Source organism: Electrophorus electricus, chromosome 17 (assembly GCF_013358815.1).
Source record: "Electrophorus electricus isolate fEleEle1 chromosome 17, fEleEle1.pri, whole genome shotgun sequence".
NCBI lineage: Eukaryota > Metazoa > Chordata > Actinopteri > Gymnotiformes > Gymnotidae > Electrophorus > Electrophorus electricus.
Genome location: NC_049551.1, coordinates 8,252,661 through 8,272,660, shown reverse-complemented (window position 1 = coordinate 8,272,660; position 20,000 = coordinate 8,252,661). Strand labels below are relative to the sequence as shown.

Here is a 20,000-nt window from a genome sequence, read left to right as displayed (position 1 = left end):
CACACACCCACACACACACACACACACACACACACACACACACACACACACACCCACACACACCCACCCTTTGTAAGGTTCTAACATTGGGACGAGCATCGCAGAGCCAAAGCTTTTTCCACTGGCGTTAAGACCGTCCTAGTAAAACTGATTGTATTCTGTAAATTCGGCACAATTCTGTGCTTTTAGCGCTGGCAGCTGTCATGCACACTTGCAACAAGCAAAGGTATAGTTTTGGTTTTTTTTAGATTTTAAATAATGAATCGCTTAAGTGACTGCGTGAATGACACCTAAGTCAGTAAATATTTAAGTGATATACTAGGTTGTGAAGATTTTGAATAAAAGATACGGACTGGAATGCCTCTTGCATCATGTTCTACGTTTCAATGTAGTATTATTTGGAACAAACATAAGTGTTGCAAATGATGACGTTCCACTTGGCGGCAGTTCACAGGCCTGAATCCAAGACCACTGACCTTCATACCATATGTGTACACTGCGCACAATGGAGACGAGCTGCTATTTCCCACTCTTTCTGCTATGTTTTTTTTTGTCAGTGAGCATTTGCTCTGACGTTCTTGAGCAGGAAGTTAAAAGGCGAAGCTTAGGCTTCGTGGAAAATGGCCGAACAACACGACCATAACTCCCTTTGAACTAAATCGTGCCAACAAAGTCAAACTACAAAAAATGAAGCTTGATTCCATACTTCAGTGCTTAAATTAGTCATGGTATTAATCGTTTTAAATGCATTTTTTTTTGCACAGGATTCTTGACATGGCGCGACTTTCTGTCAGGAAACTTTTTGGTCTTTGCTTCTGCATTTCATCGTTTCTTTTTCTAATCATAACTTTTCAGGTAACTTAAACATTGCTTATTGTAGACTTTGTGCCTAGAGCTAAACATGTTAACGTATGGATTTTGTTTCATGGTAAAACCGGCCGATTCGTGGTACCCATATCCTAACGACGAAGACAGTAGTTGCGTTTGATTAATGAAGACTTCGTGTATACGTTAGCCTGCTGCTCATGTGGGTTCTAATCAATACATTTGCATATCTGCAAAAATCTACTACTTCAGTCATCATAAGGAACACCGCTTTGTCTACGACGTTCTCTTTTTTTGCAGGCACAGTTGTGCACTTGTCCAGTGCTTGTCTTCCAGCACTAACAGAAACCTCGTTCCTTCGTCATTATTGGTAGCCCTTTGTCTTTCCCTCTAACCACAACTTTGATACCGTCACATTTATTTATTTCCATCCACGCTGATGGAGAGTGTCCACCTCAGTACCCAAGCAGAACTTTAGTATTCTCATAGTGATCTATAGCCAACTGTTGTGTGTCTTCTGTTGAAGGAGATGTTGTAGAGGACAGCGTAGACCAGAATTTTTCTGACATATCTAGAATCTGTCACGAGCCTTTTGTTTTTTAACTGTCAGTTTAATTATTTCTGTGTTCCTGTCATATGATATTTTTTTTACATGGCATCCATTCATAAATGTAAATTAAAATCAACAGTATTTGTAATTTTTATGCCTTTATGACTGTGGTTGACTGTAACTGGTTGCTTGAATAGCAAGCCCACCCCACTTGCATGTTTCCAGCCAAAGTGAATTTTGAAAATGCATAACGAAGCTTGAGTCATTACACTTGTTTGCTAAGTGGGCATCTTTCGTCACCAAGTTTCTGTGTGTCCTTCTGTGTGTCTGTAGGTCGTAGAGGAGATGGGCCAGTTTGAACAGACAGCACACACACTCCCCCTTAAGGACACAGACGAGCTAACACACGTGCACTCAAACCGAGACAGTACTCTATTCAAGAGCCAGTGGTACCCAAGTATTGTATGGTGGTCCCCACTGACTGGGGAGCTGGGACACCTCAGAGAATGTGGGAATAATGGGTGCTTTTTCACTATCAACAAGTCATACCATTCTCACCCGTCTACACAAGCCTTCCTGTTTTATGGTGAGTGGCTTGAGCCTGAGCTTTTAAGTTTTAGTGAATGCTGTTGAAGCATTTATTGTGCCGTGCAAAAAAGAGATGAAAACCAGCTTGGGTGCTGTATTGTACATTCATGAATAGGAATTGTGTTGATTCATTAAACATTTTTACAGAAAGGATTAGAAAAAACATTTACATTTGAGTATCCTGAAATTAAGGGTCATTTAGACTATATTTATATGTATAGTATCACTGCTTTGCTAGTAGTATGTGTAGCACTCAAAGCAAATTCATGGAAGTTGCTTCTAATAAGAAATAAGTAATATTGAGGAAATAATGGTAATCGAATTTAAAATTAAGGAATTTAAAATTTAAAATGAAATTCAACAAGTAGATAAAGTAAAACAAATATCCAGAAGGTTACTTACTGTGTAAAATAAATGAAAGAAGTAAGTATTGAAGGGGACAGGCTTTTATAAGTGCCAAAAGTAATCGAGTGTTACTAGTTTGTTTCACCAATTACAGGGTTCCACACTCAAATGTTTAAAAAAAAATCTATACCCCACAGGGGATTTCTGGTCACGTTCTTTGTCTACATTGCCACACCATGGCTGACTGATAAATTTACACTAACGGTTCAAAACTGAAGCAATATCCTAGCAATGGAGAAGCGGCACCCTTGGACAAAAAAAATATTGGATTCCAAGCAGATATCGCAAAGCGCTGGTACATATGCAGCAGACAATTACCACAACTTCACTGCTGCTGTCCATAAAAGATGCTCAGGTGAGGTGTATGGTTTTGCATTTACAAACCTGTAAATTGCACTTCCAGGGCTGTTACTGTTTTCTTGTACAGATTTTGTAAGTATTGAAGTATTATAAGGGAGAATAATAAGAATCCACTGTCTTAAGAACTAATGATAAAAAAACCCAACTTTATACTGAAAATACACAGCAATATTACAGAGTTTGGTTATGGCTTTTGATGTTATCATTTTGCAAACATGTTGACAAATAGGAAAATTCAATCCATTTAGGTTTTGCCTTCTCTTAGTCTTTCCCAAATGGTTGTGATGTGCAATTGTACAATAATGTACAATTACTGTGATGAGGTCCATGGTGGATAGTTGCTGCAGGCCAACTAAGCAAAAGCTCTGTGCTCTCGTCTAAAAATAGATGAGTGATGGTATTGAAGATCCACTGATTCAAATGGCTCATCCTGTGAAGGAGAATATGCATTGAAAGCTTGACAAGAGTTTAAAGCCAATGGAGACAGCATCATTAAATTTATCCTCCTACCTAAGTGTTTCCATAGAAATCCTATGGCAACTGTGAAGGAGGTAAAGCTAGTGATTCTGCTTCTGACAGGAAAGGCTCATTGAATGCCAGAGGAGAAGTGCTAGGGGCAAACTAAGGTTACACTGGTCCTGCCTTGGATCAGCCTTTTGAGTTTCAATAGACAGAAAGGAAGTCAGAAGGGAGGCGAGTGTGACAGTCCAGAGCTGGGTATGTAGTCTTCTACAGTGGAAGGTTCTCTGACAGTAGTGCTTGTCTCTGTCCTAGAGACTGTGCTGCCATCGGGTCACCTGATGCCGATGTCATTTGTGATGACATAAGACCTTAGTTACAAATCCTGCGGAGGTGAACATATGCTTTGTATGATTGTATTAATATGGTACATACGTTACATTGTATGGTACATAGCTTCATCACGCGAGTGGCGTAATGAGCTGCCAGCAGAAAAAAACCCAACAACCTCAAAACACGCAAGAGTCAAAGCAAAAGCAGACTTGCAAAAAAGGACAGAATAACAAGGAAGAAAAAGGCATAGTGTTAGGCTGTATACAGGCTAAAGTGAAATACATGGTGAAGGAAGAGGGGGATTTAAATAGGGAGAAGTGAAACAGAACAGGTGTGTTGAACAGCCAGTACTTGGATGAATGTGTGTGGGGATATGATTGGAGGGACTGGGAGATGTGGGGCAATTGTGATCTGTGAATGTAGCCTGTGCAGTGCTGTCTCTGCCCTGTGGCTGGCTGAATGTTGATGGAAACTTGACAATTGGATTCATGAACCAACTACAATTGAAAACACCGGCGATGGGGGCTTGTATGCAGCACTAGATGAACAATAGATGAATTGCAATTTTACCAACTCTCACTCTTTTTGTTCTTCTAAGGTACAGACTTCAACATTGACAGTCTCCCTCTACCAAGGAAGGAGAACCACCAGTGGGCTCTGTTCCATGAGGAGTCGCCCAAGAACAACTACAAGCTTTTCCATGAGCCTGTCATTACCCTTTTTAACCACACGGCCACCTTCAGCCAACATTCCCATCTCCCCCTCACTACACAGCACCTGGAGAGCCTCCATGTGCTTACCTCACTCGCATTCTTCCTGCCCCTGGCCCAGAAGAACCACCTGAGACAGACTCTGGCTCCCGTGGTCTACGTCCAGTCAGATTGTGACCCACCGTCTGACAGAGATGTCTATGTATGGGAGCTCATGAAACATATCCAGGTGGACTCGTATGGCCAGTGCCTGCACAACAAGGACCTTCCCACGCACTTGAGGGAGTCCACTGCCATGGAGGAGCAAGGCTTTTATCAGATCCTAGCCCAGTACAAGTTCATCCTGGCCTTTGAAAATGCCGTCTGTGATGACTATGTCACAGAGAAACTGTGGCGGCCGCTCAAGCTTGGCGTGGTACCAGTGTATTTTGGAGCCCCTAACATTCACACATGGCTGCCGAGTAACAGGAGTGCCATCGTGGTTGATCCAAATGAGCCCCCAGAGAAATTGGCCCAGTATTTAAAGAGGCTGGACAAGAACGATTGGGAGTATTTGACGTACCTGGACTGGAAGCTGAAGCAGGAGGTCTCCAACCAGAGACTTGTTAAAGAACTGCGGGAACGTCAGTGGGGTGTCCAAGATGTCAACCAGGATAACTTCATTGATGTGTTTGAGTGCATGGTGTGTAACAGGGTATGGGAGAACTTCAAAAGGCAAAAGAAGGTAACCTGTTTTCTGATAGTAGTACCATTTTAGCTCAGCCTTGCAGAAAAGAGCGAGAGCCTGTTTTTCTGTATCCACTGTGACACACTGATGATACTCAGAGACGGTGATTATGCTGTAATTAGTTGTGGTTTAACTAGCTATGAGCTGAAGCTGTTGGAAAACAAGCCACAATGTAATAGCAATAAAGAATTCCTGCAAAAAAGGAATAGGACACAAACGTAGAACATTTTTGTATTATTCATAAGTAGATATTGTTCAGGATGCATTATAATAGAGTACTGTTGGTTTTTCAGTTGTACATTTTGAACTTGTTGGATCTGAGGCTACACTATAAATTGTAGAATAGTAACATGCTGATTGGTCCGTTGTATGTTAGAAAGCCAAGGGAAGTGTGTGTGTGTGTGTGTGTGTGTGTGTGTATATATAATATTATATATATATATATATATATATATATATATATATATATATATATATATATATATATATATATATATATATAATGTGTGTGTGTGTGTATGTATGTATGTATGTATATATATGTGTATGTATATATATATGTATATATGTGTATGTATATATGTGTATGTATATATATGTATATATATATGTATATATATAATATATGTGTATATGTATGTATGGATGGATGGATGTACTCGTTCATATACTCCCCATTTAAAGAAAGTAAACAGAAATACGTTTGGAATCTAAAAAAGATTTATATACTCTCACATTGTTGTCTGGTCTTTTAAAGGATCTTGAATGAATTATACTGAACAATAAACATTAAAAAAATCCTAGGGTAAGGATTTGATGTGCTCGCTGTATTACTCGCTTGCCAGTGTGCTTGCTGTTGCCATGTCAACACAATTTCAGTTGTTTTCCATGTCTCATTCTGTCTCCTCTCCCTAACAGGGCCTGCCCTCCAGAGTCTGGCAGGCTGAAGGAGATCATCTCACATGCCCGCCTCCGAAGATGTTTGACTTTGCTACAGGTCCTCCCAATAACTCCTCTCTGCGCCATATCTGGAGATCCAGTTATGAGCAGTCTGTGAAAGAAGCCAGAGCTCTGAGACAGCTAACACTACGGAACAGAAACTTCACAGTAACACAGTTCTGGAGGGAGGTCTTCAGTGACTGAAAAATATGCTCCTTGAAGTGTGTCACCTGGATCCTTTAAGTATTATCTGTCTGTATATCTATACATACATGGACCCACAATTGTGTGTGTGTGTGTGTGTGTGTGTGTGTGCGCATCTGTATGTATCTGTTATGTATGTAAATATATATGTACCCTGTGTTTGTGTGAGACAGGAATATATAATATATATATATTTTCCTGTCTCACGCTTCTAGTGGGTGGATGTATCTCTTTTTTTTTCCCCTTCTTCTTTTTCACACTTGGGCCTGAGAGATTGAAAGTGCTGCACAGCATTTTTGCTGTTCCTAGACCGGGAATGACTATTGATAGGGATCTGTTGGATCCCTTCCTCTCAGTTTCACCTTTCAGTCCCTGCTGTTTTTGCAATGTTTCATATTCCTTCCTTCACTTAGAAAAGCCACGGCTGTTTTCTGCATCTTACCTGCTATCCGGTCGGTTTGTCACCAACTTATCGGTCTGGATCTAGAGGTCCCACAGGATGTTAGGCTTACCTGCCAACAGGTTGCATCCTGCTTCTAGGTGCTAGGTTGTCTCAAAGGCTCCTCTGCGCACCCTGCATCTTGGGAGTTGTCTGCTGTGACAGACCTCTGCTTTGATTGTGGTAGTGCATAGTGCTTAATCTTGTGCTGCCATGATTACTGCCTCTGTACTCTCCTTCCAGTCATGTCCAGTGTTTTCCTGTCATTAGTAGAATATACTGTATATTTACGGAAGTAATAGAATACACGATACAGGTAATGGCGTTACATAATTAGGGTAATCAGGATTTTAAAAAGGTAACTGAAAGTATGGTGATTGCTAGCAGGATTACACTACAATTTAACAAGGATAACTCACTCTCTTTTTATTTCCCCCCCCCCCTTTTAAAGTGTTAAAAACTAATCCAAAATTAAATAAATATAGTCATATTTAATATAGGAATCCTTAGGATTAGGTTACATTTAATAGGTAATCAGTAGTCACAAATGGAATGCATTTCAGCCATATATATATAGTAAATACAGACATACATAGGTGCATTTTTCCATTACACTTGCAACTGTAAAATTACAGAATCAGTTTTAGACCATAAGTTGGCATGGAGTTACCAACTCCCATCTACCCTGATTATTGCTACCTCCACACTCAATGACATTCTTTGGGTGCTGGAACACCTTTGACATAGTGTGATAATGACATGGATATAGATATTGAGGTAGGACGGTATTAGGTACAGCAGTTTTGCTGGGGAGAGTGGTCCATCACCCAAAATAAAGAAGTCCTACCAAAATTCAGCCAACAGTGTTCCCATGGTTCAAAACCACACATACTCCCTGCCTAACCATAGGAACACCAGAGGTTATTCGGTCTACTTATTCTCATGTGACGAGGCTTGAGATTAACATGCATCTGGCTTCCCAATATGCTATGATGGTGCTATCATATTTGGACTTTGTATTACACAAGTCTGTGTTTTCATGTTCGGAGAAGCATTTGATCGCTTACTGAAGTAGTCTACAAATGAATGGCTTTGAATAAAGATAGATATGGATTTTGTAATACTCACAGTTCAAAGAGTGAACGGATTGACTGAGCTTGTGATTTATTGAGCTTGTGATCTAGGTAAGATTTGCCTAGATGCCTTTTACCAAATTAACCGATATGCATAAATATTATTAAAAATACTTGTTCATGCAAGTCATATGAAAAATAGATATTTCAAAGCTCAGGTTTTAAATTCACACTGAAAATTGTCAATCCACCAGTTATGGAATTATTTTAAGATTAACAAACATGTAATTAATACTTTTTGAAACATTGTTCCTCTTCTTATACAAAAGAACCAAATGAGCTATTCAGTTTCTGTATTATACAAAGACACCATTAAAGGGAGTGTCTTCTGCAGCCAGCCACTCTTAAGGCTGACCATCCTCATATATCATGACTTCATACTGCTCCAAACCTCCTTTATGCTAATGCGAGCTGGCTTTTAAAACTGGACCAGTTCAATCTATTATCCATGAAGCTTCTCGACCTCATCAAATACCCATGAGATAGATCCAAAACAATAATGACATTAGATTTTGGAAATGCATGAATTATACATACAAAGTAGCATTACAATTAAGCTATAGTCTAATATTTACATATTTTTACATGAGAATGGTTCTCATTGAAATCTTACAACACCTGTGCCTTGATTCAGAATTTCTGAAACAACAGATCAACAAACCATTGTAACACAAAGATCATCTCTAAGTGGTCGAACGAATATTACAATGAACATGTTCTCTCTCATTTAAAATGATCTTAACAATACAAAGCTTTTGGGAAATGCGACTGTGGTAACTAAAACTATTTTTATATAAAAGTCTTCTGTACCTAAACTGAAGTACTATTAAATGCATACATATTGTAATAAATTAATTATGTTTGAATTTCTTTACATCTGCCTGCAGGTGTTTGAAAAAATAATTTTTAAAAGTTTATTTTCAAATCTTTTGTCATTATCACTGATAAAGATGCAAATGCACATGTTCTTTTGGCTATGTATTTTGGATCTTAATCAGTGGGCTTGTTTTGAAAGAGTATTCCACCGTTTGTACAGAAAGAAAGGAAAGTTAAGAAATGTAGCTATGGAAATGTGTTATATGTTCTTCTGCTGCTTTCCCAGCTACACTAACGCATGATCAGCAGTCTGGAGCTATGACTGAAGTCAGGCCCTTTGGCAACAATTAGGCTGCATTCAAAACACTTCTTTAGCCAGAGGCCCCGGTTGCTTGTCCCAGCCAAGTATGAGCAGGGTCTTACTCATTAATACATTTTTAACTGGCGAGATTCCTTATGAATAAAGGGTTCCACTTGTTACTAAATAATGCAAGTCCAACATTTAGATTCCAGTTCCTGCTTCGTTTGTTCTAATATTAGTTATTTTTTTTTTGTGTATGTTTCATTTGTGACCGCTAGATGGAGACGTTGATCTCTTTAATGAAGACCTCAGCAAAACCGTTTTGTTTCACTGCTTGTGTTCAGGCTTCCAACAAGGTGCATTAAAGTTACAGAAACTAGCGTTGATTTAAAAAGCTGAATTGATATATGACAAAGCAAAAACTACAAAATTTGAATGGCGGGAAAGAAGCAGGCCAAGTGTTTCATTAAAAATTTGTTGGCAAAGTTGTCATGTACAAGATGTAGTAAGCAGTTGTAGTAAAAAGAAAGGTCATCAATCCGTGCTGTGATGAATTATAGAGTGCCTCAAATGGAAAAGGAAAACAATTTTATTCGAATTTGTAATGATTCACCTATCAAATCTTAATATATTTAAGACATGCAGATGCATATCTAATTTAAGTATAATTAAAATCACATCTAACAAACACATCTGTGTTTGTTACAACTTAGTGACCCTCATCAGGAGATCTTTTTCTTCATGACCACATCACTGAATGGCTTTCTGTCGAGACTATTCATTAACTATAATAATAAGGTAGGAATTAATGACACTAAACTTTTCCACCAGTTATCCAGTTGCATGCAACAATGTTACTATAAACTATAACGTGAAGCATTTAAATCATCTCACAGTTTATGTCAAGTTAAAGTCAGGTGTGTTAATGTCAAGCAGGTACCTGGAAAACAACTCATTGTACACCTAATGAACTGCACCAGCCAGAGGCGTAGCAAGGCATTAATTTTATGTGGATGAGGAAAAACTAGCTAAATGCTGTGTAAAATTAATGTGACTAGTACAATGCAGTAATAGACTCTACTTGATGCAGTTTTAACATGCAGAGGCATGATCTACTGTCAACCAATCTTGCTGTATTCAGAATATTAATAGGCTTAAGAAATAAAATACTGTAGCACTGGCATGAAGAAAAAAGAGTAGGAAGACATCACATCTCCCGTGAACAATTTATTAGTGGCAGCAGAACAAACGGCCAGAAAAACGAATCAAGCTGGTACTAGGCAAGCTGGTGCGCAGCATGAAAAAGGCGGCAGAACTCCTCACAGCATCAAATCCAGTGTTACCGGGGGCGACAACAGCTGCAGAAACACTCCTCTCAGCTTCCTCTGTTTTCTGTATTCTCTTGTCTCTTGTTGACTCAAATGCTGGTGATCGACCTGCGTCAGATTGCCACTTCCCAGTGAACCGTGTGCACGTGACCGCACGTGATTGCAGTAGCAACACCAACGAGCCTGTGTCAATGTGGGCAGTGAGCTGCTGTCCACCTACACTGAGAATTGTTCCTTCCTGCTGCCCATCCCTCACTGAGCTGCATCATAAAGCAGCTGTTTGACTAGTAACACTGCTGGCACCGACCCCAAACTTTGGTGGAGGGCCGTGGTCAGTGCTGCGAGGTTGTCATGCTGCTTCAGCGGCAGGTCTACGAGCTCCTGTTGTGCCTTTCCTTCTAGCGGCAGCTTCATTGCCGTGATGGCATTCATACTGAGAGACTTGTAGCTGTGTGGAGTATGGCTCCCCATCCAGGAGGGGGCAAGTATAACGTTTGGTACTCCTTCCTTATCTCCTTTGCAGCATGCCTTTGGCTTCATTGATGCGCTGCTTGATCTGTCTTGGTTTGGTGACTGCATCCCTCTTCTCTCTTCAATGTAGTGGAAAAAAAAGTCAGAAAACGGCATGGCTCCAGTGAACATTTTATTAGTGGCAACAGATTAAACACAGTCACAGAAACAAAGCAGGTAAGGACTGACAGAGGTATTTAAAAGCAAACACAAGACAAAAATGATGGTAGCTAAGAGCACACCAATAGCTATCAAAAAAGCTCAAATGCTGCTCAATTACTAAACAACCATGTAAACATTAAAATTAACTAAATAAGTGTGTGGAGAGGGACTCATTGCCACACTCCTCTCTACTCTCTCATTTACCCACTTAAAAAAAAATCCATGGTAGACACTGCAATACTTATGGGAACATATGGCCACAAAAAGTTTTATTTATTTATTTATTTATTTGTTATTTTAAAAAATATATTTATGTGACCAAGCTTCCTTTGAAAGTGCAACTAGCTGGCTACGGCGTGTGAACAGAAATGTAAAAAGTGCATAGTCCTGATAAACTGATTCAACTGCATTTAGAGATGGGATAGAGCGTAAATATGGACCGTATGGAGGTTCCGGAGGACTAGGTTGAGAAGCAAAAACACCTTGATGGTGCACTGACCAGGAACTAGGTTTTGTTATGAAGCAGAATTAATACCTTTGATTTCTATAATTTCTGCATTGTTTTCTGAAATGCACAATTTATTTTGTATACTCTACCTCACAACATTTATGAATATATGAATCTGTTTTGTGTAGTGTACATTTTTTGTTTTTGATATTTTTTGGCATTTTTAACAAAGGTTTGTAGTTCTGGTACAAGATTCTGCATTCTGCCTTGCATTAATGTACAGGTCATACACTGTTGTGGTTTTACATGAATTCGTAAGTAAGCCCTTTGGTCCAGTGACACTAAAGCAGCTGACTGCTGCAGTACTCATGTTGCGGGTCTACCCACGTAACATTTTTCTTTCTGATTTTATTTATTTGCTGCTTCCTCACAGAACATGAATTAAAATGAATATTGCAAATGAAACCAACATTACAAAATATAAACAGGCAAAATGAACTATCCAAAAGCAGGGCAAGTGCGTGTTTGTTAAATATTTGATAATAATGCCAAAATATTCACTGTCGTGGTTGAGTCTATGAAGTAGGCTGTTATGACTGTGCTGTGATTAATTATGGACAGGCTGAAAATGGAAAACTGTCCAAACAACTCAGCACTTCCTCTAGTTTCCTGAGATGCTGTCTGCCTGTTTTTGCAGTGGTCCAGAAAGCAGGTCACTTGCTCAAGGCCCAGGAGTATCAAATAAAATCAAATTAAAATGTATTTATATAGCACCTTTTACAGACGTTGTCACAAAGCAGCTTTATAAATGTTTAATTACAAGCCCCCAGTGCGCAAGCCAAGGATAAACTCCCTAGAGCATGAGGGTTAGAAAGTGATTAGCTGCACAGCAGTGCGTTGCAGTATATATATATATATATATATATATATATATATATATATATATATATATATATATATATAAATTCAGTGTGTACTGTTGGTGTAGTGCATAGTGTATAAAGCCCAAATAAAACTGGTGGCCCTAAGCACACATTAACGGTGTCAGTAGGGCTTGGTATAGCCTTAGTTATCAGGGAGGCCAATGATGGTTTACATCTAAAGAGGTTTTATGGTCGGTTTAAAAGTGAGCTTGGAAAGGGGAGAATCTGGGATGCCAGATCTCACTGTTGAACATTCTGGAGGTGTCGTGGACTTAAGCAAAACTGAAGAAAAGAGGTGCATGCATGATGACCCCCATGAAGAACTTTTGAGGTTGAGGTTTCTGAAAACATACTGAGCAAATTGATGTCACTCAAACCACCACACAGAACCAGGCTCTGTCGCGCTGTCTGCAAAGCCACTGGACCAGACAGCATTCCTGGCTGGGTACTCGGAGCATGCACCTACAAGCTGGCTGCTTCACAGAGATCTTCACCATTTCCCATTTCCATTTCCAGTAGCCTAGGCTACTGTCCTCACATGCTTTAAGGCAACAACAATAATTCCAGTGACAAAGACAACCAGCATTGCCAGCTTGAATGACAACTGTCCAGATGCCAACATGACTGTTGTGATGAAATTCTTTGAGACATTGGTTATGTCCCATATATATGTATATATAGTGCACATACATACATACACCAAAATGTTTTAAATCACATTTTAATGGAGTCCCAAAATATAGTCCTGAAGTGTCTAATGATACTTTGTGGTCTTGTTTCCTAAATTCTTGTATGGAATTCCTCCATGTGAGAGGGAGAGAATGAACGCAAAAGGAAGACAAAGAGAGTCAGTGAAAGCAAAATTAAGACTCGGCAGTCTCAAACTGTTCTCTGAGCAATACAATGTATTGTTATGCCTGATGCAGACCTCTGCCAAATGGTTGGTTTATGCATTGGAGTAGTGAAGTAACAAGATACCCCCCCACCCACCCACCCCAAAAAAGCAGCACACTCCTCACAAAAAGCAAAATGCTCCAGAATTGTAAATCTATTGAGGAGCCTCACAAGGTTGTGTACTCTCAACACTACTCTACACTTAAAGCATTTTAACAGCTGTATTCTATTCTGGTATGGCTGCTTTACAGTCACTGACCATAAGGCCCTACAATGAGTAGTTAAGACAGACCATCATCTCTCTGCCTGCAGTGCATGATATTATTGGCAAGAAATGCCAGAAGGAAGCACTAAACATCATCTCTGACCCCACTAATCCCATCCACTGCCTGTTTAAACCACCATCATCTGGAAAGCGATTCTGGAGCATAAGTTGCAGATCCACAAGTCTATGAAATATCTTTTTTCCTTCAGGCAGTCAAGCCAATGTAAAGTAGCTAAGATAGGAATAACGGGATCAAATTTTCTAGTTCTAGTATAGTAAGGATCCATAATAACTCCAAGATCTTAAACTGTTAGGGAAGATGTGATTGTGTTACCACTGAGGTTCATTGAGTAATTAGAGTGAGGACCTAGCTTTCTCTGGGCCTAATAGAAGCACCTCTGTTTTGTCACTATGAAATGAGAGAAAGTTCCTCAACATCCAGTGTCTGATGTTCTTTATGCATTCATCAATAATACTAAACTGAAACATGTCCTCTGGTTTTGCTGAGACATATAGAGTGTCATCAGTTATAGCAGTGGAAACTAGCACAGCATTTACATATAATGTCACCTAGTGGCAGCATATATAAAGAAAAAATCAAAGGCCCTAGAATGGATCCTTGTGGGACACCAGATTTAAACCAGGAAAGGGATGTTTCCCTAATCCCAACAGCATTTTCGAGTCTATCTAGTAAAATGTTGTGATCTATAGTGTCAAATGCTGCACTCAGATCAAACAATATAAGCAAAGAGACATAACCCTGGTCAGAAGCCAACAACAGGTCATTAACTACTTTAATTAGTGTTGTTTCCATACTGTGATTAGGCCTAAACCCTGACTGAAAGACTTCATGTATCTGGTTCCGATTCAGATATGATCTTAGCTGCTGAGTTACATCTTTTTCTAGGATCTTGGAAATAAATGGATTATGTTAGTAAAAATAATTCCAAAGGACAAAGTGTACATAGCTGTTGCCAGAAGGACATGCTTTGTTTAAAGCTATGTACTCATTTGGCTTGATTCAGATTTCTGTTAGGCAAAGTACATTAAATCTATGATCTGTTAGGATTTCAATTATCAGGAGCACTTTAGATGTTAGGGATCTACATTTACTAAAACCCATCTTTAGACAAAAGGTGCAGGCAGTGTTCAGTGAATCAATTACTTTAATACTAATTATGTTATTAAGATATGTTTTTCTTTGTTTTCTGTATTTCTGCTTAGCAGAAATAGCACTGGATTGGAATGGGACCAATGCACACTACAGCATCGGACATCACCTTTGCTAATTGATTCAATATTCTTCAATATTATATTTAGTCATCTCTGACTGATGAAGGTGTACATTGTTAGCGCCTACATAAATAATATCTTAGAAAACCTGTTTGCCTAAAACCTTAAGATGCAGTGTGTTAATTGTATCAATTTATGTCAGTTTTCCTCTTCATCTTTGTCATTGTAACGTGACCTTGAGTCTCTGAAAGGCACTATATATAAATTAAACTTATTATTATTATTATTATTATTATTATTACATTTTTATGGACAAATATGCAAAATTCTTTCTTCTCTCTTATCTGTCAACATTAAGCAAATAAATCAATGTTTTCATTGATCATTTATAAATTGTTAATAATAAAACGTTTTTTAAAAAGTGTGACAAACAACCAGATCTATTTTTTAAAATAATTTCTGGCACTTTTTGTGTCACTTTTGTTCCACTTTTGCCACAATATGATACATTTTTAGCAGAAACTTCAGATGAGCTATTCACCTTGGCATTCGTAGAAGTAAATGTCCCTGCCCAGGAATGATGTTTTGAGTTATTTCAGTTATTTCATTTTATCACAAGAACTGAACAGCTTACATGACATAAAGGTCAGTGATGCCATTAACAGAGCATGAGCCAACAGTGTTTGCCAGATTTTGGTTCAGTAGGTATATAAACAATGCATAACTCAGTAGTACATCTGATAGTCTGCTGATCTTTTGGAGAAAACTTAATCCCCATTGACAGAAACAGAACAAACAAATTAGCTTCTTTTCTTTGTGTTAAGGGCAGTTTTTTTTTGTGAGTGTTCATTCACTTTCAAAGTGTGAACTGGTTTTTGTAGCCCTCTGATGTCCCTGACAAGTGAATAACATATATATGAAATAGGCCCTACAATGTTGCTCTTGTTCTCTCGCTGACACCTGTAATATGATTAAACAATGCAGCCATAGACTAAACATATCCCCAGCAAAGGACTGACAGCTCATCCTTTTACATGTTATGAATCTCAAAACATGCTTTTTTTTTGCCAGAATGAAGACAATTACCTATTGTAATGTTACAAAGGTATCACTGATTAAGTATCATAGGGTCAAAACTGAAGACAAAAAAGGCCCTTGCACCATAGCTGCAGGAAGTATTGGTTCATCTGTCCGGTAAACCAAGGATGCAGTTAAAGATTTATATTCAGGGAAACTTATTTTATTCTTCTGAAATTAATAAGTCCTTCTTTATGTTTTGCTCAACCTCCAAATATATCATTTGAGTGTCAGAAAATACATTACAAGAAAAGAGTATGGCTTGCTGTCTAAACCGGGTTTATTAATGAACTTTCTAACGCGTGGAGGCTTAGAAGTATGCAAAGACGAGCTGTGTAGAACACAACAACATTCATGAACAGATACAACAAACGTAGTATAAGGTGAGATCAATCACGGACAAACACCAATGACTATACATACAAACACCAAACACCACAAGACATATACATACATGATAACAACTTCAAACAAGGAACAGGTGTGCCACACAGGGAGGGCGAACACACACACACACACACACACACACACACACACACACACACACACACACACACACACACACACACACACACACACACACACACACACACACACACACACACACAGAGGTTTGTGTGGAAAGGGCTGTACCGTGACACTAGCAAACACGGTCTTCTCTCTCTCTCTCTCTCTCTCTCTCTCTCTCTCTGTCTCTTTTCTTTTACATTTCAGTGGTCTGTAAATAGATAGCTCCATTTGATGCAAAACAGTTCTATCATATTTTACTTGTTTTTGTGTTTGATGTCAGTTACTGCATGGTTTGTTTTACAGCTTTCAATGCTGATTTATAGTGGGTGTTGTTAGACATACTGGTGCCAATACTGGTGTCCTGGTCTGTGTGAAACTCAATTCTGAGGGAGGGGATAAAAAGTTCAACCTTAGAAAAAAACTATTTTTAATCAGAGGTATAAGGACAAGCTATTGCTACACCAGGTATTGAAATCTAGAGGTGGTACTAAAGGCCACTTTCCATTCATCCCCTTTTCTAACTTACTAAACATCTAAGGGCCCCTAAACTGTTCTAGATTTTATGGGACTTTAGGGAGTGGATAGGGGAATTTTACCATTATGGTGTTGTGCCCACAGTAGTCAATACCCCAGCCTACTGTCTTCTGTACAAAGAAGAACCTGGCTGAAGCCAGAGAGTTGGAATGTCACATGTAACTGTGTAAATTTCTATGTAATTCTCCATGGCTGTATGTTCTTCTTGTGTGCTCCCAGGAAAGGCAGGCAACTGCTTGGGGCCCCAAGTCAGTGGGGGGCCTGAGAGCTGACAAACTTTAAACTACAGCAGAGGCAATGTGCAAAGTTTGCAATGACAGTATGAGACTTGGGGCCTTGTGAATTTTTGCCTTGGACCCCAACAGACGCTGGACTTGCTATTGCCTTTCTGAGGGATAAACTCTGTTCCTAGGCAGGCTGGTGTTAATAATTAGGGCAGTCTGTTGTTCTGTGACGGGGGAGTGAGATTGCCCTACATTCAATAAATGCCAAGACGAGGACCTGGTAAGCGCTGAGTGCAAGCCATGAGCAGACAGGACATTCTACAGGGCTGGTCAGGGTGGGGTTTCTCTCACCCCTGGGCCATGGACAGGAACCAGGACCCCTCTGACGCCTTGATGCTCAGCAATAAAGCCATAAATGGCCTAGCTGATAGCTTACCAGGCTGGCCTTGCTTTCTGACCATTCACCCTCTCTGCTTAGGTCTCATAAAACCCACAGATTGGAATATGGGAAGCTCTTAACAGCCTGGTTACAATTAAAGGGACTGTGACCATAAATTCTATCAAACTCAACCCTTACCAGGGCAACCATCTTTTCTCATCCCACAGAGATATGTCCACAGATATATATGTTTCTCTTTCCCACAGATTCACAAAGTAGCAACTAGCCATTTAACCTACTATGAGGTCAAATGATAATCAGTCAGTAATGTACTGCTATTTTAATATTATCTCCAAAATTTTAATGTTTGCTGCTATTATTTGAGTGTTTTTGAAATCAATATGTCCAAAATATTAATTTATTCATCATTGAATTTTGACACTATTATATCCCAACAGATTTTTTTTCCTTTTTTGAAAAATGTGATCTCATTTGCCCTCTTCTAACTGATAAGTATATTTTATGCATCATTCACGGCTCAATACAGGAAAAACAAATTTTAAAAACGCTTTGCTGGCCATGAAGTCTTCTGCACCGTGTCCCTAGATGCTTGTAGGGGCATTATTAAATTATTAAAGTATCTAACTGAATGAACAGATGCCTGCCTGGTTAGTCTACAGAAACATTCAATGGCCATTACACTAAGATCCCAGGTTACTGTAATGATGTCATACACAAACTATAATAATAATAAGTTTAATTTATATACCACCTTTCACAGACGCAAGGTTGCTTTACAATAACAATAAAGAAAGAGAGAGAAAAAAACATTAATTGACACATTCAACACATTCATTAATATCTACAAATAGGAAGAAATGTTATGAGAAATGTTGAGAAAAGCGGCATGTTTTAAGGTTTGAAAGAGGAACGTGAAGAGCAGAGATGGAGAGGTTGAGGTAGAGTGTTCTATAATTTTGGGGCCATGAAACTACAGATCTGGCTCCTACAGAGACCAGTCTGAACTTGGGAATGGAAAGGAGACCTGCATCAGAAGACTGAATTGTATGGATGGGGCAGTATGGGTGTAGGAGTTTAGATATATAGGGAGGTGCAAGACTTTGGTGCAGAGCTTTGAATGTAAGGAGGAGGATATTATACTGAATGCATTCAGGGACAGGGAGCCAGTGTAACTGATATAGAATAAGGGTGATGTGGACTGATTTTCTAACATGTAGGACAATTCTTGCAGCTGAATTTTGGACATATTGATGTGAGCGGATGGCTTTGTTTGGGATGCCAATGAAGAGAGAGTTGCAGTAATCCAGACAGGAGATGAGGAAAGCGTGAACCAGATTCTCAGCGCTTTGTTTGGAGAACATGGGCCTTGTGTTGTGATATTACGCAGATGAAAAAAGTAATTTTAAACCAGTGACTTGACCCCACGTTCAAAAGAGAGTGAGGAGTCAAAAAGTACACCAAGGTTCCTAACTGCAGATGAAGATTTGACCAAGACACTGTCCAGATTCAATTTGAAATTGGAGAATTTTCAGATTTTGGATTTAGAGCCAATAAGTAAAACTTGTGCTTTGTCAGTATTTAGTTTTAAGAAGTTTATGTTCATCCACTGTTTGAGATCTTGGACACAAGAAAGTAAAACAGGAGGTGGTAGGGTAGTGTTAGCATTGGTGTCATCGGCATAACAGTGGAAATGGAGACCATGATTGTGGATAATCTGACCAAGGGGTAGCATATAGATAATGAACAGGAGAGGGACAAGAACTGATCCCCGAGGAACATCTTGATTGACGGTATCAGTGAGTGATTGGCGTTTACCAAAAACAAGAAAATGTGATCTATTAGAAATATTGGAGGTGAATTCTTCAAGAGCCATATTAATGATGCCAGTGGTTGAGAGGCAGGTAATGAGTATGTTATGTTTAATTGTGCCAAATGTGGCAATTCAATCTAGAAGGAGCAGAATACTCAGGTCACCATAATCAGTATAGAGAAGAAGATCATTGAGAACATGTAAGAGGGCTGTCTCCGTGCTGTGCATAGGATGAAGGCCAGACTGGAAAGGTTCTAATAGAGCCTGAGTATTTAAGAAGGACTACAACGTTTTCTAATACCTTGGCTAGAAAGGGGATATTGGAAATGGGCCAATTATCAAGAAGTGCAACATTTAGTCCAGGTTTTTTAAGAGTGGGAGTGATTGCTGAGGTTTTGAGAACTGAAGGAACATAACCTGACGTAAGGGATGCATTAATGAGATGGCAGATGGGAGGAAAATTGCAGAAGAACACTTCTTAAAAAGAGGAGTGGGGGCAGGATCAAGTTGGAAGGTTGAGAAACTAGACTTTGTTATAATCTTAGAAATTAGGGAAAGTTGGGTGAGAGAGAAGGCAGAAAATTGTTCAGAAGCAAGAGTGAGAAAGGTGTCCCTGTAATTGGATGTAGGGAGAGCAGAGGGAAAATACTGGTTAACTTTGCTTATTTTTTCTTTAAAGAATCTAAGAAAACCTTCACATTGTTCAACAGTACCAGATTGAGATGAAGATGGAGGAAAATAGTGGAAAAAGTGTTTGGGGCTTGTGTTCGGGTCCATTAATAGCAAAAGAAATAAAGTGTGAACGGCCAGTATTTAGAGCTGACCTATAATTAAGCATATGGTCAGAATAGGCTACTTTATGAACAGTAAGATGAGTTTTCTCACAGAGGTGC

General features: G+C 39.1%; 1 protein-coding gene across 4 annotated transcripts; it reads left to right on the top strand.

Moving 5' to 3' along the window:
- Positions 1 to 598: 598 nt before the first annotated feature.
- Positions 599 to 7,015, top strand: fut10 (fucosyltransferase 10). 4 transcript variants are annotated; one of them, XM_035535909.1, is made up of 4 exons: positions 599 to 855; positions 1,709 to 1,961; positions 4,125 to 4,954; positions 5,876 to 7,015. In XM_035535909.1, the coding sequence occupies exons 1-4, from the start codon at positions 745 to 747 to the stop codon at positions 6,098 to 6,100; spliced, it is 1,419 nt and encodes a 472-aa protein (XP_035391802.1). In that variant the 5' UTR covers positions 599 to 744; the 3' UTR covers positions 6,101 to 7,015. The 4 variants fall into 4 exon arrangements, with proteins under 4 accessions (XP_035391802.1, XP_035391801.1, XP_035391804.1 ...); XM_035535908.1 differs by having other exon boundaries at positions 4,119 to 4,954; XM_035535911.1 differs by lacking the exon at positions 599 to 855 and adding an exon at positions 2,506 to 2,723 and having other exon boundaries at positions 1,883 to 1,961.
- Positions 7,016 to 20,000: the final 12,985 nt, after the last annotated feature.

Excerpts from the sequence above, each read along its gene's own strand:
- fut10 (XM_035535908.1), top strand. The coding sequence starts at position 745 with ATGCATTTTTTTTTGCACAGGATTCTTGACATGGCGCGACTTTCTGTC. Across the intron at positions 856-1,708 it reads TTCTAATCATAACTTTTCAG|GTCGTAGAGGAGATGGGCCA; the intron begins GTAACTTAAACA and ends GTGTGTCTGTAG. Across the intron at positions 1,962-4,118 it reads ACAAGCCTTCCTGTTTTATG|GTACAGACTTCAACATTGAC; the intron begins GTGAGTGGCTTG and ends TGTTCTTCTAAG.